The following is an 18,150-nucleotide window of genomic DNA, read 5'->3' as shown; positions in this document are numbered from 1 at the left end:
AACTTCCTATTGGGTACCTCCCAGGCCTCAGGGATGATACTCTCCAAGTCGTCTGGGAAACAAAGCAAGAGACATCTTAACACGTTTGAAGGTAGGGCTGGTGGATTTAGGTGGCAAAGCCGAGTTCTCTAGACTAAGGAAAGATCAGTGTTGGGAATCACTGTAGGATGTGCCACCTACTGTCCCCAAGGGAGTGGCTCTACGAGGAGAACCCACTCCCCATGCTAGCAAATGACCTCCAGGAATCTGACTCACACCAGACCCGTCAGGGATCAAACGCACACCGGGCAACACTGCTACTGCCTGCACACAAATTTCCCTGGTGGTCCAGCAGGAGAGGGTAGCATACCAGCCGTCCACTTGCTAGCGCAGTCCAGCAGTCCCCAACTCAGCATATCAAGTAGTGCTCGCTCTCTGCTAGGAGAGTTTTACCTCCTGGCATGCACTGCTGTGGTCTAATAGACCCCCGCGCTGCTGCTCTGTCTCTGACCACAGTCAGTGTGAAAATAAAAAATTCAAAAGTAAAGCTGCATATAACAGTCCCTCTCTGTTGTGCATGTGGTTCCTGCCAGCTCCGAAAAAAACTGAGCTGCCCGGCCTGGAGGTGGGGTAGAGGAGGGGAGAAACCTGGTCTGCCTGGGGGCAGAAGTTTAACCTCTTGGGTGCTGGAAGATCTCTCCAACTACCCAGCATTAGCCTGTAGCCCCTGAGGTGTCCAATTACTATATACCTGGGGTAGCCAACCCTAGTCCTCGAGAGCTACCAACAGTGCATGTTTTGCAGGTCTCCTCACAGAATCACAAGTGAGCTAATTAGCTCCATCTGTGGATCTTTTAAAATGTGTCAGTGATTAATGAGTGCAGCAGCTAGGTTGTCTGTAAAATGTGAACTGTTGGTAGCTCTCGAGGGCTAGGGTTGGCTACCACTGCTATATACAGTTGTGCTCATAAGTTTACATACCCTAGCAGAATTTGTAATTTTCTAGACATTTGTCAGAGAATATGAATAATAACTCAAACTTTTCTTACACTCATGGTTAGTGGTTGGGTGAAGCCATTTATTGTCAAACAACTGTGTTTACACTTTTTAAACCATAATGACAGCAGAAACTACTCAAATAACCCTGATCCAAAGTTTACATACCCCAGTTCTTAATACTTGTACTGCCCACTTTAACATCAATGACAGCTTGACGTCTTTTGTGGTAGTTGTGGATGAGGCTCTTTATTTTCTCAGATGGTAAAGCTGCCCATTCTTCTTGGCAAAAAGCCTCCAGTTCCTGTAAGCTCTTGAGCTGTCTAGCATGAACTGCACATTTGAGATCTCCCCAGAGTGGCTCAATGATATTGAGGTCAGGAGACTGAGATGGCCACTCCAGAACTTCAGCTTATTCTGCTGTAGCCAATGACAGGTCGACTTGGCCTTGTGTTTTGGATCATTGTCATGTTGGAACGACCAAGTACGTCCCATGCGCAGCTTCCGTGCTGATGAGTGCAAACTTTCCTCCAGTATTTTCTGATAACATGCTGCATTCATCTTGCCATCAATTTTGACCAAGTTTCCAGTGCCTTTGTAGCTCCCACATCCCCAAAACATCAGCGATCCACCTCCATGTTTCACAGTAGGAAAGGTGTACCTTTCATCATAGACCTTGTTGACTCCTTCAAATGTAACGTTTACGGATGTGACCAAAAAGTAAAATATTGGTCTCATCACTCCAAATTACTTTGTTCAAGAAGTTTTGAGGCTTGTCTCATGCTGTTTGGAGTATTGTAGCTGGATGTTTTGTGGCATTTGCGTAGTAATTGCTTTCGTCTGGCGACTGGACCATGCAGCCCATTTTTCTTCAAATGCCTCCTTATTGTACATCTTGAAACAACCACACCATTTTTTTTTCAGAGAGTCCTGTATTTCAGCTGAAGTTATTTGTGGATTTTTCTTTGCATCATGAACAATTTTCCTGGCAGTTGTGGCTGAAATTTTTGTTTGTCTACCTGATCGTGATTTGGTTTCCACAGAATCCCTCATTTTCCACTTCTTAAAGTTTGAATCCCTTTCCTGTTTTATAGTTCAATTACCTTTTCCACAGATCCTTTGACAATCCTTTTGCTTTCCCCATGACTCAGAATCCAGAAACGACAGTGCACCACTGGATGAAAGATGCAAGGGTCTTTCAGGAGACCAGAAACTCACTGCTTGTAATCAGTGTGTGTATAAAAGACCAAACAGATCACAGGTGATGGTTACCTTTAGTAGCCATTCAAACCCGTTTGTGTCAACTTGGGTTTATGTTATCAGGCCAAAATCTCCAGGGTATGTAAACTTTTGATCAGGGTCATTTGGGTAGTTTCTGTTGTCATTATGATTTAAAAAGAGTAAACACAGTTGTTTGATAATAAATGGCTTCACCAACTACAAACCATGAGTGAAAGAAATGTTTGTGAGATTCATATTCTCTGACAAATGGCCAGAAAATCACAAATTCTGCTAGGGTATGTAAATTTATGGGCACAAATATATAGATCGATATATTCTCCACAGTCACAGAAAGCATTCCGTATAATACACATGCTACATAATAATACTGACACTAACAGATACAGCCGCGGTCACACACAGAATATAGGCAGCCCCATATAATTTTTTATCAGAATAAGCTGTTTGTGCATCCCTTCCTTATCAAAACACATTGGAAATCTAATAGAGATCACCTCGACCGACCAAACGCGCTGCCTCGGTGTCATCATTGACTCCTCCCTCTCTTTCATCCCCCACATTCGTGCTCTCTCACAGTCTTGCCGCTTTCACCTACGCAACATCTCACGCATCAGACAATTCCGCTCTACTGACGCGACCAAAATTCGCATTCACTCTCTTGTCATCTCCCGCCTTGACTACTGAAACATCCTTCTCTCTGGGCTACCTCTCGCCCGCCTCACCCCTCTCCAATCCATTCTTAACGCTGCTGCTAGGCTCATATTCCTCTCCCGCCGCTCTACCTCCGCCTCCCCCCTCTGTCTATCTCTTCACTGGCTCCCCATTCCTTTCCGGGTTCTTATTAAACTCACCACCACCTACAAGGCTCTCTCCTCCTCCACCGCTCCTTACCTCTCTTCACTGATCTCTATCCACACTCCCTCCCGTCCTCTTCGCTCCATCGCTGACCGCCGACTGACCTCTCACCTAATCACCTCCTCCCACTCCCGTGTCCAAGACTTCTCTCGCGCTGCCCCCCTGCACTGGAACAACCTCCCGCCACACATCAGGCTTTCGGATTCCCTTACCTCCTTCAAGCGCTCCCTCAAAACCCACTTATTCCGTTTAGCAAATCCCCCTCCTCCTAACTTCTTTTGCTCCTCCTATCCTGCATACCCTCCGTCCACCCACCTCCTTTTAGTCTGTTAACTCTTATCAGTAGGGCCCTCCTTCCTCACCAGTGTTCCTGCCAGGTTCTTCCCTTCCTCTAGGTCATCTTCAGTGTCCTCGACAATTACCACACCTACTTCAGAACTGATACTGATACTACTACTACTACTACTACTACTGATACTACTACTACTGATACTACTACACCAATCAACAATCACCCGCAAGAAAAGACTTCCTTTCAAATGAGATTATGGCAACAAAAAAATAGGCCCGCTCAGCTTGTCCGTACAGTGGAGACGCTTTGCAAACCAGCATGCCTGCAGCCTGATGTAACCTTGTCCCAGTCAAGATGCAATAAGTTAGCAAAATTCTTTGCACATAAAGAATCTATAATCCGGCCTGGAATCCCCACAGTGACACCAAAGGAGTACAGACATACCAAGCCTGCCAATGTAACACACCTGCCTTCATGGGACATCTTTGACCAAGTGGATGTACAATACATTGCTGGAATTTCCCGACTGTTGCGTCCCTCCTCCTGTGATCTGGACCCTGCCCCATCCTGGTTTCTTTTAGGGTGTATGGAAATAATCGGCCCTGCATTCGCAAAAATAGTTCAATGCTCTTTGCAGACAGGCATTTTTCCCGAACCACTAAAGGAAGCAATAGTCAGGGGGCGTGGCTTGGCCAGACAGCCGAGTGGACGTGTGAGGTGAGGGCTCCGCTACCATCCTGATTTATATTCTGCACCAGAGATTGGGGACTCCCTACAACTGCCTACTTACCTCCAGGGCCTTCTCTGCATTCCAGTGTCTTCCGTGGCTCTCCTGTGAGACCTGTAGGGGCTGCGGCGGCTGGCTGGTTCACTCCTCCAGACACGGGCACCATGTTGGGACTGTCTCTCCCCCAGACACTCTGACCTTATTCCTGCCTGGCTGCTGCAGAGATAATCGGCGGGGGAACTGCTGGCGCTGTCATTCTCCTCTAACGGTGCCGCATTGTACAACGGGCGGGGGACTCCACGGAGGTAGAGGTCTGTCTCCGGCTCTGCTGCGGGTGACTGCTCCTGCCGCCATTTTGGGCCCCAGAAACGTGTGCAGAGCTACCTAAATACTGCTGCCACAGTCCGGCCATTAGGTTGTTCCTGGCTCACTGTGTTCTCCTGTATCAGCATTTCAAGCGTCCTATATCTTGCTGGGGTGTGTGTGACACCACAGTACATTGTAGCCAACTGTTCTGAGGTTGTCAGTCTCCTGTGTGTGTGTGGAGGGGGGTGCTAGCCACCCCCATCCTTATTTAGAGATCCTCCAAGTCTGCCAATCTGTACTCCTGTATTTTTGAAAATTCCAGCCGTGTACCATACATATGAATATGGAGGCTTCTATTCAACTACTCCTACAGGCTGTGTATGAGCTTGTTGATAAGCCTATCAGCAGAAGCAATGTTGTTCAGGGGGATGTTCTCTCTGCCTCCCGCCCTCATGCTGAATAGGATATGGGGGATAGGGACGCTATGCCTCAAAGCCATGATGCTACAGTCCCTGCAGCTCATCTGTCCGTTCATATGATCCCACATCCTGTGACAATGTCATGTACATTGTATGAGTCCACGAATCTCCTGGATATACGCTGCCGGTCTGTGATGTCTGCTGTAACACCAGATGCCAGTGTGGTTACTCCTTTGATATCATCCTACCATATTGAGATGTCCCCTTCGGTACCTCATAAAAGTTTGCCTCCTACAAAATGGTGCCGTCCAGATTCTTGCTATATGACTTTGGTGGACTGATCTGTTTTCCAAGATTACTTTCTTCCCTGCTTCCGGATACGATTTACATTTCCTCAGTGTCAGAATATGTTTTGGCTCTCCTTGCCGCAGTATTCTCGCTTTCCATATGTATACCCTTAGATGTGTGCTAAAGAAACTATTACTCGTCTGGATCAGTTGTTCCTGAGGGCCTGGCCAGATTAATTTGCTCTTACACCTGTGCGTGTGGTACCCTATCCTTCTTACTGCCTACTGACTTTTCTGACTTTCTCCTTTAATGCTGAACATTAGCCATTAGTGGAGGATATAGTCCTTTGCCTCTGCTGTTATTGAGAACCTGGCCGATTTAATAAGAGTTTCCTATTTCTGTACCTATTTTTTTTTTAAATACTTTTGTGTTATCTTCCTCCTTGCTCTGTGAGGGTTAGGTACTTAATACTACAAGTCCACTGCCCCAGTCGGTCCATATTTCTATTATCCTTCAATTGGGTGGGTGGGGGGGATAGAAGGGGTTTATTAGATTGACATAGATTAACTATGATGTCGATATTTCTATCCTTCTGACTATTCGGGCTACATATTAGTCTAGCTAAAGTCACTAGTTTACTGCCTTCTTTAGTGGGGAGGAAGGGGGTAGTGTAGCTTTAGTGGGTTTAGGGGATCCAGGTATATCCTAGGTTGGGGTTAGGTTATACAGGGTGGGGGTTTTGAGGTGGTTTATTTTGGGGTGGTTTGTTTTGGGGTTCGGTTTGTTTTTATTTTCTCTAGTATTATTTCTTTTTTATTGATCTATGATTCAATGTTACTATTTTGTATGTTTTTAATACGCAAATGCTTCTTACTTATAGGCCTCTTTATATCTAAGACCTGTCCTACTTGAACGGCGTCTTTAGGTGGACGGAGTATTATTCTCCTGCTGCAGAGAGAATAGGTTTATCCGCATCTGCACTATATATCCTTCAAATGTGTATACTATCATACTAAGTTCTACGGTTTCATATAGTGTATTCTTGAAATGTCTACCTACATTTTTGTTCATGTTAAAACTCAATAAAAATGACTCGATTAAAAAAAGGAAGCAATAGTCAGACCACTTCTTAAAAAATCTAATTTAGACCCTGACTGCATGACCAACTACAGGCCAGTATCAAATCTTCCTTTTCTATGAAAGGTTATTGAGAAAGAGGTTGCAACCCAACTAGAGACCCCCTGGTCAACCCATAACATTTATGATCCATTCCAGTCAGGATTCAGGAGAAGACATAGCACAGAAACGGCTCTGGTATGTGTGCTCAATGATCTTCTAAATGCAAGGGATAGAGGAGACTGTTCACTCCTAATCCTTCTGGACCTCTCTGCAGCATTTGATACCGTTGACCATGGGTTTCTAATTGTGCGCCTGAAGAATTTCTGTGGCCTGGGTGGCACAGTCCTTAGCTGGTTCAAATCATTTCTCGCTGGCAGGTCAGAGAGTTTAAATCGGGAGCATACTCTTCGTCACCAGTGCCGTTGTCTTGTGGTGTCCCACAGGGTTCTATACTATCTCCCATGCTTTTTGCAGTATACATGATTCCACTTGGTGACATAATCAGACGCCATGGCCTGGTCTACCACTGCCACGCAGATGATACCCAACTGTACCTGTCCTTTGCTCCAGGCACCAATAACAACCTTAAACGGCTGCCTAGCTGAGCTCCAGGAGTGGATGAGTGCCAGTTGGCTGAGACTGAACCCAGATAAAACAGAAGTCCTGATGATAAATCACAGGACAAGATGACAGCATCGCCAACTGACAGGTCTTAAGCTGGGGGGCACAGCACTAAATAAACTCTGATCATGAGCGGAATCTTGGTGTCGTCCTGGATAATGGCCTGACACTTAAACATCAGGTGTCAGCCACAATCAAATCCTCATTCTATCATCTAAGGAATATAGCCGGAATAAAGCATTTAATTCCCTCAGAAGACCTGCCTAAAGTCATACATGCATTTATATCATCACGACTAGACTACTGCAATGCCCTATACCTGGGTCTCCCAGCAAAAGAATTGCACCGCTTGCAGCTGGTACAAAATGCAGCCTCCAGACTATTAACTAACCAGCCCCGCTCCAGCCACATAACTCCCGTTCTCTACGCCCCTCACTGGCTACCTGTAAAATGGCGAATCGTTTTCAAGATTGACTTACTCACTTTCAAGGCCCTAAATGACCAAGGCCCAAGGTACCTGCAGCAGCTGCTGATCCCTTACTGTCCTACTCGATTACTACAATCCGCTGAAGAAGGATTACTAACAGTACCTAGAATCTCCCTGATTCATCTGGGGTCGAGCTTTCAACTTTGTCGCTCCAACTCTATGGAACTCTCTCCCTCGCACAGTACGAGAAGCCCCCACTGTATAATTCTTTAAGAATAGACTAAAGACGTTCCTATTTACTCAGCATTTCACTGACATCCACTGTAAAGCTTGTTGTGTATATTGAGCTGTAAAGACAATGGTGAAGCACTTTGAGTCCTATTGGGAGAAAAGTGCTATATAAATATCATTATTATTATATAATTTTGAGAATAACACATTTTAACAGACAAAGTGCCACAGAAAGACAGTCGGCACTACATATGGTGGGACTAGTAGGTCTGTTCAACATGTAAGGAGGCTGGATGCATGTGGACACTTTCTAGGAGGTAGCCTGAAATACATTCTACTGCACAAGTAATGGTAAGGGCTGGGGGCCTGGCTCTCGTCACCTATCCCCGGGTATCTGTATTGAAAAGTTTGGCACAAGGACTGCTAATATTCAGGCCATTTATAAGGTGTCAGGGCTGCAGAGGAGCAAGATCAGTAACATGAGGAATACAACCAACTCGGACCTTTATGTCTCTTCATGCACCTTACTGAAATCAAAATGGTAACAAACGATTTGTTGCAGCTGAAGAAAGTAATTAGGTTCCGCAGGTGTAATGGTTTCATCATTAGGAATAAGAGGACATACCGAGAATATCAATGTTATACTTTGCCTCTAACATGGTCGCCCTGCAGGCATCATGCTTACCGAGAGTTCTCCGTCCTCTGCTCCAAGGGTGGGGCATGCCTTAGTGGGGTCAGCCTCAGACGGATCTTTGTACTGTCCATGTCTCGTAAGGGTTTCAGAGGAATGAAGCAGGAATTCAGAGACAAGTCCTGTTCATTGAGCGCCTTTTTGGGAGGGGAGTCAGGGAGTCCAGAGAAAGCTACTTTACGCTTTGATCCTACAGGTTCTAGAGTCTTAAAATCATCCAAACAAGTGTCCTTCTGAATCTGCAAGGCATTCTGGGACTTTGGAGGACCTAAAGAAATGATTGTTAGTCAGGAAAATCAGTCTGCACTTAACATGGATTTCTTTTAGAACCCAATGAGGTTTGAAGCAAAATCTGCATTATACAGTATGCCCTAAATACACATACTGTAGGTCTGGGAACTCATAGAACTATTTTATTATAGGATTATACTGTACGTTCCATACATCTATTACACAAGAAATGACTAGCAGTTATGCAATATATTCACTTTATACACTGCCCCAATAAATGTGACTTGCTGGCTACAATTAGGCTTCACGTTCCATCACTGACTTATAGGGTAAATCGCACTAACGGAGGTTAATAAACGTTAAAGCTGGGTACACAGACCACTGTATAATCGCGAAGGATTTTCCCTTGAACCGCCTGGATACACAATATAGTGCACAGAACGGCGACCACATCCATAGCGCCTAATAACTGGTATAAACATTGCGCAGACCTGAACTAAAGCTGTAATCATTTCCATGGCATACCACCACTCCGAGGAACTCAGGCGCCATTACATTCGCTATGTTCGGCTACTTTATCCATTGCTTCAAAGAAGAGCACAGAATATGGATTTCTAGAATGCGTAAACTTCCACAACCATGACACAAAACCCTGAGTGTTGGCGGCACTCTGGTCAGGGAGCCCACTGTGCCCTCATTCTGCAATTGGCACTTCTTGCTGTAATCTTCTCATTTAGTGCCCAGCGTGACCAAGAGCTTATTACTCTGTAGTTTCACCTTGTTGTATAGTGATAGTGGTCCGTGGCCCCCATAACTCATCGTGGATAACTGCAGTCGCTACGGATTCTATACATATTATTAACAGGCTGCACAAAGTAAAGCACAAGACGTTTTAGGTTGGGAAATGCTTCTTCCAGCAGATATTCTCAGAACAAGCTCATCAGGTGCAGGTTGTAACAGACACTTAACATTTAGGGGGGGGTTAAATTATTTTCACTGGTGCACTATTAAGTGAGAACAGTATATCGCTCCGTATGGACAATAGTGATGAGGTTCTGCTCTGAGCCTCCTAAGGTGGCAGCAGAAATGTGCCAAGAGACCATGGGAGCCCTAACCAGGACTTTATACCAGCTTAACCAGGTTACACGGCTATACTGGTCAATATGGATGAAACAAATGCATTTATTCAACTGTGCACTGACATAATTGCTTCTCATCCCACTGAACACAATTAAAATTTCCCCCTTAAAGTCCATGTTGTCTACTAAGAAAGGGATGATGCCAATTCGCGAGTGGAACCAATACCCACGTGTTAATGATATCAGTGGTGATATCAGTCTGACAGAGAGACTGGCACCAGACAGTACATGTAACAGTGTCAGTACATTGTGTATATGTGTCAGCAGTCTGACAGAGACTGGCACCACACAGTACATTGTGTATATGTGTCAGCAGTCTGACAGAGAGACTGGCACCACACAGTACATGGACCAGTGACAGAACATTGTGTATATGTGTCAGCAGCTGTGTATGTGTGTCAGCAGCTGACAGAGACTGGCACCACACAGTACATGGAACAGTGACAGTACATTGTGTATATGTGTCAGCAGCTGACAGAGACTGGCACCACACAGTACATGGACCAGTGACAGTACATTGTGTATATGTGTCAGCAGCTGACAGAGACTGGCACCACACAGTACATGGAACAGTGACAGTACATTGTGTATATGTGTCAGCAGCTGACAGAGACTGGCACCACACAGTACATGGACCAGTGACAGTACATTGTGTATATGTGTCAGCAGCTGTGTATATGTGTCAGCAGCTGACAGAGACTGGCACCACACAGTACATGGACCAGTGACAGTACATTGTGTATATGTGTCAGCAGCTGTGTATATGTGTCAGCAGCTGACAGACTGGCACCACACAGTACATGGAACAGTGACAGTACATTGTGTATATGTGTCAGCAGCTGACAGAGACTGGCACCCCACAGTACATGGACCAGTGACAGTACATTGTGTATATGTGTCAGCAGCTGTGTATATGTGTCAGCAGCTGACAGAGACTGGCACCACACAGTACATGGAACAGTGACAGTACATTGTGTATATGTGTCAGCAGCTGACAGAGACTGGCACCACACAGTACATGTAACAGTGTCAGTACATTGTGTATATGTGTCAGCAGCTGTGTATATGTGTCAGCAGCTGACAGACTACATGGAACAATGACAGGCTGCTCACTCAGGCATATACAGAAGTATTTGGGGAGATTATGGAATTTATATGCAGTTAGGAACATACTATTGAGCTGCAGCTTCTTCCTGGCTCCCAGGGTGACTGTGCCATTGGCTGCTCTCCGCACCCCTCTCTCAACAGAATAGCAGCTCTTTGAGGCCGAATGCCGCGATTCTATTTCAGAGTCGCGTGGCTGCGATCTGGTTGCGCTGCGAGTCATTTTCCTGCTCTCATCAGGGTCTCCTTCTGTGGGGCAAAACAGGAGTTTGGGCATGGGACTGCTTATTGGGCTCTGTCCTCTAGAAGGTAAAGGTTTAAAGGCCTTTCCATCCCATGACAGCTTCACAAACAGGACCGTCGCAGAGTTCTTCACCTCTGGGAAAGGATCATCAGGCTTCAACTGGGACATCTAGACAGAACACAGAGACGCCATGAATTCCTGTCCTTCACAACCGGTATTCGTTACCAGCCCACCAGAATGATGGAACATTGTATAACAGCAGCATTAACTGCACCCCAATTAGACAGACCTAGAACCATATCAAAGCATGACCAGACACCACACACACAAACACACACCCCTCTGTTGGAGCCATTGTGCAGACAGAACGGGAAAGCATAAGTGTACTGCACTGTAGTAGTAGTAGTAGTACGTTTATTTATAAGGCGCCACAAAGTGTCCGCAGCGCCGTACATAGCAAACAAAAGAAACAAAAAAAAACAAATTACAAGGTAACGTACAGGGTGTGTAGAAAGATACAGTATAAATAGGGGTATAGCTGGTAGAACTAAAATCAGCATCAGTTCAGAAGTAGGTGTCAAAATAGTCAAGGAGACCGAAGATGAAGTAGAGGAAGGGAAGAACAGGACAGGAGCACAGGTGAGGTAATGAGGTAGGGTGAGTACGTGAGGAAGGAGGGCCCTGCTCATAAGAGTTAACATACTAAAAATAGGTGGGTGGACGAACGAAATACAATAGGATAAGTAGGAACGGAGGGGAACGGAGGCAGGATAGGAGGATCAAAAGAGGTTAGGAGGAGGGATAGGCTAGTCGAAAAAAGTGGGTTTTGAGGGAGCGCTTGAAGGAGGTAAGGGAATCAGATAGCCTGATGGGTGGCGGGAGGTTGTTCCAGTGCAGGGGGGCAGCGCGAGAGAAATCTTGGACACGGGAGTGGGAGGAGGTGATTAGGTGAGGGGTCAGTCGGCGGTCAGCGATGGAGCGAAGAGGACGGGAGGGAGTGTGGATAGAGATCAGTGAAGAGAGGTAGGGAGCTGTGGAGGAGGAGAGAGCCTTGTAGGTGGTGGTGAGGAGTTTAAAGAGAACTCGGAAAGGAATGGGGAGCCAGTGAAGAGATAAACAGAGGGGGGAGGCGGAGGTAGAGCGGCGGGAGAGGAAGATGAGCCTAGCAGCAGCGTTAAGAATGGATTGGAGAGGTGCGAGGCGGGTGAGAGGTAGCCCAGAGAGAAGGATGTTGCAGTAGTCAAGGCGGGAGATGACAAGAGAGTGAATGAGAATTTTGGTCGCGTCAGTGGAGAGGAATGGTCTGATGCGTGAGATGTTGCGTAGGTGAAAGCGGCAAGACTGTGAGAGAGCACAAATGTGGGGGGTGAAAGAGAGGGAGGAGTCAATGATGACACCGAGGCAGCGCGTTTGGTCGGTGGACGTGATCTCGGTTTCACCAATGCTGATGGAGATAGTGGGAGAAGAGGGGATGTTCGGGGGATGGAAGATTAGAAGTTCAGTTTTAGCCATGTTTAGTTTCAGGAAGCGTTGGGTCATCCAGGCTGAGATGGCCGTGAGGCATTCGGAGACCTTGGACAGAAGTGATGGGGATAAGTCGGGGGAGGAGAGATAGATTAGGGTATCATCCGCATAAAGGTGGTAATGAAAACCATAGGAGCTGATGAGGGTGCCCAGAGAGGTGGTGTAGAGGGAGAAGAGGAGAGGGCCAAGGACTGACCCTTGGGGAACACCGACTGGCTGGGGGGTAGTAGGAGAGGAGGAGCTCGGAGTGGAGACGGAGAAGGAGCGATCGGAAAGGTATGAGGTGAACCAGGAGAAGACCGTGCCAGTGATGCCAAAGGAGCGGAGGGTGTTGAGCAGGAGAGGGTGGTCAACAGTGTCAAAGGCAGCCGACAGATCAAGCTGGATGAGGATAGAGAAGAGGCCTTTGGATTTAGCCGATAGTAGATCGTTAGTGACTTTGGTCAGGGCAGTTTCAGTGGAATGTAAAGGGCGGAACCCGGATTGGAGGGGGTCTAGAATGGAGTTAGCAGTAAGGTGGCTTAGGAGACGATTATAGGTCAGACGTTCTAGGAGTTTGGAGGCAAAAGGGAGGAGGGAGATGGGCCTGTAGTTGGATGGAGAGTTGGGGTCCAGATTTGTTTTTTTGAGAATTGGGGAGACAAGAGCGTGTTTGAAGGAGGAAGGGAAGATCCCAGAGGATAGTGAAAGATTAAAGAGGTGAGCCAGGTGAGAGCAGACTGATGGACTGAGACGACGGATAATATTGGAGGGGATAGGATCAAGCGGGCAGGTGGAGGGAGAAGCGGATTGAAGGATAGAGTGGACTTCAGCAGCAGTGGTGGGGTAAAATGAGGACAGGGGTTGGAAGGAGGGGAGTGGAGATGTAGGAGGGGAGGAGGGAGAGGGTGAGGTCATGGCAGCAGTGATGGCAGTCCTGAGAGAGGAGATTTTGGTTGAAAAGTAGGTAGCAAAATCAGCGGCTACGATGGAGGACGGAAGAGCTGGAGGAGGGGGGGAGAGCAAGGAGTTGAAGGTGGCGAAGAGCCTGCGGGGATTGGATGATTGGGAAAGGATGAGGGACTTAAAGTAGGATTCCTTGGCCAGAGCAAGGGCAGAGCTGAAGGAGGAAAGAATGAATTTGAAATGGAGATAATCCGCAAGGGAGCGTGATTTCTTCCAGAAGCGCTCAGCAGTGCGAGAGCACTTTTTAAGGAATCGGGTGATAGGTGAGTGCGACGGTTGGGGGTTGGAGCATCGAAGGGGGATAGAGGAGGGAGGGCAGGCAGAGTCCAATGCCGAAGATAGGGTGTCATTATAGAGGGAGGCAGCGAGGTTCGGGCAGGACATGAGGGCGATTGGGGCGAGAAGAGGACACAGCGTGTTTGAGAAGGCAGCAAGATCAAGTGTGTTGACGTTATGCCGTGAGACAATGCGCTTGGGAGGGGGGGTGGGAGAGGGGGAAGCAGTGAGGGAGAAGGAGATGAGGTGATGGTCAGAAAGAGGAAAAGCTGAGATAGTGTAGTCAGTAAGGGAACAAGAGCGAGAGAAGACGAGATCGAGGGAGTGTCCTTGGATGTGGGTGGGAGAGGTAGTCCACTGAGATAGGCCAAGAGAGGAGCAGAGAGAGAGGAGTTTGGAGGTGCCAGGATCAGCGGGGTTATCCAAGGGGATGTTAAAGTCACCAAGAATGACAGATGGCAGGTCAGAGGAGAGGAAGTGTGGAAGCCAGGCGGCGAAGTTGTCAAGAAATTGGGAGATAGGGCCAGGGGGGCGGTAGATTACAGCGACACGGAGGTGGTAGGGGTAGTATAGACTGATAGAGTGAGACTCAAAGGAGGAGAAAAGGAGAGAGGGTTCAGGGTGAATGACACTGTGGGTGCATGAGGCTGAGAGGAGAAAACCCACACCGCCACCTTGGCGACCGTCAGGCCTGGGAGTGTGAGAGAAAGAGAGGCCACCGTGGGAGAGAGCAGCTGGAGAGACAGAATCAGAGGTGGAGAGCCAGGTCTCGGTGATAGCAAGGAGGTGGAGTGCTCTAGAGATGAATAGGTCATGGATGGCAGGGAGTTTGTTGCAGATGGATCTGGCGTTCCATAGTGCACAGGAAAGAGGGGGGGTGGGTTGTGTATTTATGTGGATAAGGTTTTTGGGATTGCAGAAGCGAGGGGGGGGTCATTGGGAGGGTGGGGGTGCGGGGGCGAGTGGTCAGGATAGGTATGGGATGGGAGGGGGGAGGAGCAGTTGGAGAAAGTGAAGTTGAGAGATTAACAGCCATGAGGAACCGAAGGTGAGAGGGTAGGTTAGTGAAAGCAGACAGAGGGATTTGGGAGGACAGTCAGCGTCTGTAGTAAATTTGGTAGAAAACAGAGTGAGAGAGAAGGTAACAGGCAAGGAACTACTGTCAGAGAGGAGACCAGTGGGTAAAATCAGGTTGATTGAGTAATCCAATTAAGTATGAAACAACAACAAGTGAGAGGATGAAGGGAACAGAGAAGGTCAGAAGTGAGGCAAATGTGAGCAGGCGTGAAGAGGGAAACAGGGTGCGATAAATGTGTGGCAAAGATAAGAGAAAATAATAGTGAATGAGTAAAAATGACATACAATGTTGGAAAAATATAGATACAATGAATTTAAATGTCAAAATTGAGCAACAGGTTACAATAGGATAGAAAGAAGATGAATATATTACAATAAAACAGAATATGAAAATTTAGACTGTGTTCAAACTCACCTTTTTCAGTATTCTAACTCACCTGCTTCAGTTTCCAACTCACTTAAGTAATCAAGCTTCACTTTAGTAATGCAAGCTTCCCTCTCAATGAGCACGCTCCCAAATGAGCTCTGCCCCTCCTTATATAGTATGTCAGGCCCCTGTTACACTCAGCTCCTCCCCCTAAATCTTCCTTGACACCTAGATTTAGCTCCTCCTCCTAGTATCTGTTCACACCTAGTAACAATACACTATACAGATACAGGCACAACCAAAATCACACTCAGATTTCTCCCTCAAAATTACAGTCTCTATATAGAAAGACAGATAAAGAATACAAGACAGACAGAATGCAAGATAACTCACCTGCTTCAGTTTCCAACTCACTTAAGTAATCAAGCTTCACTTTAGTAATGCAAGCTTCCCTCTCAATGAGCACGCTCCCAAATGAGCTCTGCCCCTCCTTATATAGTATGTCAGGCCCCTGTTACACTCAGCTCCTCCCCCTAATCTTCCTTGACACCTAGATTTAGCTCCTCCTCCTAGTATCTGTTCACACCTAGTAACAATACACTATACAGATACAGGCACAACCAAAATCACACTCAGATTTCTCCCTCAAAATTACAGTCTCTATATAGAAAGACAGATAAAGAATACAAGACAGACAGAATGCAAGATAACTCTGCACCTAGCTATAGCAATAAGTTCCCCCAATACTCAGAGAAGCCTTGACGATTGCTTGGGGGTTTTCCATATATGTGCAAATATTTGTAACAAAGATCTCTGAATTCTATTAGTATGTAGATGTAAATCAGTGTGCTGGGGGAACACAGTGCTACTTCCTGCTCAGTACAACCCCTTACTTTCACTTACCTGAGTGATATCACTAAACTGAGCGTCTGCCTATACATATATACACACACACACACACACACACACACACACGAAAAAAGAGCGGCACTTGGAGCCTGATGCAACAAATATAATTGGGTCAAAAAAACAAAAATCACAGAGTCCGACGTTTCGGGGATAACATTCCCCTTGTTCACACCTTGAAAAAGGGGAATGCTAGAACATGTATGATGGGTTGGGATTAGGGAGCCTTGCCATAACACCTATGAGTTGGGATTATTGACCACATTACAAAAACAAATGAAGTAATAAAGAATATATTTTGGTACCTGCACTGTCCCAATGATGGTCTCCGCATCGATGTCATTTTCACATGCAGGGACGTTATACACAAAGATTTCCTGTGGGTGCGGATCTCTCCCAAGCAGCTTCCTCTTTCTAAAGGGAATTTCCTCATAGCGCAGGAACCACTCTACAATGGCGTGTTTGCTGGAGTCTTTCTCTGCGCCTACAAGCAAACATGCATTATTCCTAATCTACCAGGGGACATGGCTAAACTATCCATACTGGGCATTCCATGCCAAGTCATCACAGCTTCCAAACCGACCATCTCAGATATGCATCCAGTAGTACCAATCCAGGGATTGGTACTACTGGAACCGGAATCTTTGTCTCTTTAAGGAAACTTGATTTATGGAATATTTCAGCAGCTCCCACTGCAGAGGTCTCATCCTCCAACTCACCCAAGGAACGATATCTACAGTGGGGGCCATCGTCCCTAGCAAACTCATTGCCATCCTCAGTGATACCTGGGCACTTCCTTGAATTAACCGTATCAAGTGCTGTATCTTTTCGCATCTTTTTTCTGCAAGGGAGATTTTGAAATCCACTGCATTTATAACTACTCCTAAAAACTGGTTTTCTGAGAGGGAGAGGGAACTAGGTGACTTTTTCCCAATTGACTAACCATCCATGTTCCTGGAGAAATTGAAGGACAACTCTGCTGCCTCCAAGGCTTCTTTCTCTGATGGAGCCAAGATTAGTAGATAGTCTAGGTAAGCCCACACCATGATCTTTTGTTTTCTGAGACATTCGACCAGAACTACAAGGATTTTCATAAAAATGCTCGGCGATGATATGAGGCCGAATGGCTGGCAGGTAAATTGGTAATCAGGAAAAAAGAACCAGTGGGCGATTTCTGTACGCTAAAACAATTACACAAATAACACAAAAACACAATATATACACACAAAATTATACTAAAAAAAGGACAATGGTTTGCATGCATGCAATACTTCAATAAAAAGATGATAAAAAAGTCATTTCACTGCATTTGCATAAGAAGTAACCAATAGTTACCAGTTCCTGATTGGATGGATAAATTGCCAGGTGTGGACAGATGTTTCAATCTCGCACAAATTTGCTGTGGGCAAGATATTATAAGTCTTTCCAAGTGGGATCAGGGCTTCCAGGACGGATACACACCGTATATGTAGCAAAACTCCTTATTGGTGCTTGGTGCGGTCTTCTCCGATCATGAGGGCATCTTTGAATTGGCCTGATGGATGTACCGAGCCAAGTGCCTGATGTTAACTGAACCCTTTCTCCGGGTGCTGCGCCAGCCGTCGGCCCGACTTTGGGCTAGGATGGACGGTGCACCACTTGGTAAGGAACAGCCCAGCACATCTTTTTATTGAAGTATTGCATGCATGCAAACCATTGTCTTTTAGTATAATTTTGTGTGGATATATTGTGTTTCTGTGTTCTTTGTGTAATAAATAGTTTTAGCGTACAGAAGGCGCCCACTGGTTCTTTTTTCCTGTTTACCCCCAAAGTGAGGGCGGCATCCCTCTACCAGAAGGCAGCCATCTGTACGCGGCACAGTACACTTGTCTCTAGCGCTCAAATTTTCCCATAGGTAAATTGGTAATGACTTTTCCGGATGCAAAATCTCAGAAACTTTCTGTCCTGTATAGCAATGGGAACATGAAAAGCATCTCTGAGGTCTATTGACACTAGTCGCCTTTCTTTAGACCCATAAGGTTTGACTTGGTAGTCTCCATATGGAACTTTATCTTTTTTATCTGGTCGTTTAAATGTCTTAAATCCAAAATGGTTCTGAACCCTCCAGAAACCTTGTTTATGACGAAGATGCGGGATCAAAAACC

The 18,150-nt window shown here is 46.2% G+C and overlaps 1 protein-coding gene across 2 annotated transcripts in view; it reads right to left on the bottom strand.

Annotated features, from left to right (window-relative positions):
* ORC1 (origin recognition complex subunit 1) overlaps nt 1–18,150 on the bottom strand; it is a 183,318-nt gene that overhangs the window by 101,941 nt on the left and 63,227 nt on the right. For both annotated transcript variants that reach the window (XM_083157932.1, XM_083157933.1), the window contains exons 4-6: nt 16,312–16,490; nt 10,737–11,079; nt 8,188–8,461 (exon numbers count right to left, since the gene is read on the bottom strand). In XM_083157932.1, the coding sequence (XP_083014058.1) occupies nt 8,188–8,461; nt 10,737–11,079; nt 16,312–16,490 (796 nt within the window). The remainder of the gene's footprint in view (nt 1–8,187; nt 8,462–10,736; nt 11,080–16,311; nt 16,491–18,150) is intronic.

This window comes from Crinia signifera, chromosome 8 (genome assembly GCF_055691185.1).
Source record: "Crinia signifera chromosome 8, ASM5569118v1, whole genome shotgun sequence".
NCBI lineage: Eukaryota > Metazoa > Chordata > Amphibia > Anura > Myobatrachidae > Crinia > Crinia signifera.
The sequence above is the reverse complement of the archived record's forward strand: the minus strand, read 5'-3'. Positions and strand labels throughout refer to the sequence as shown.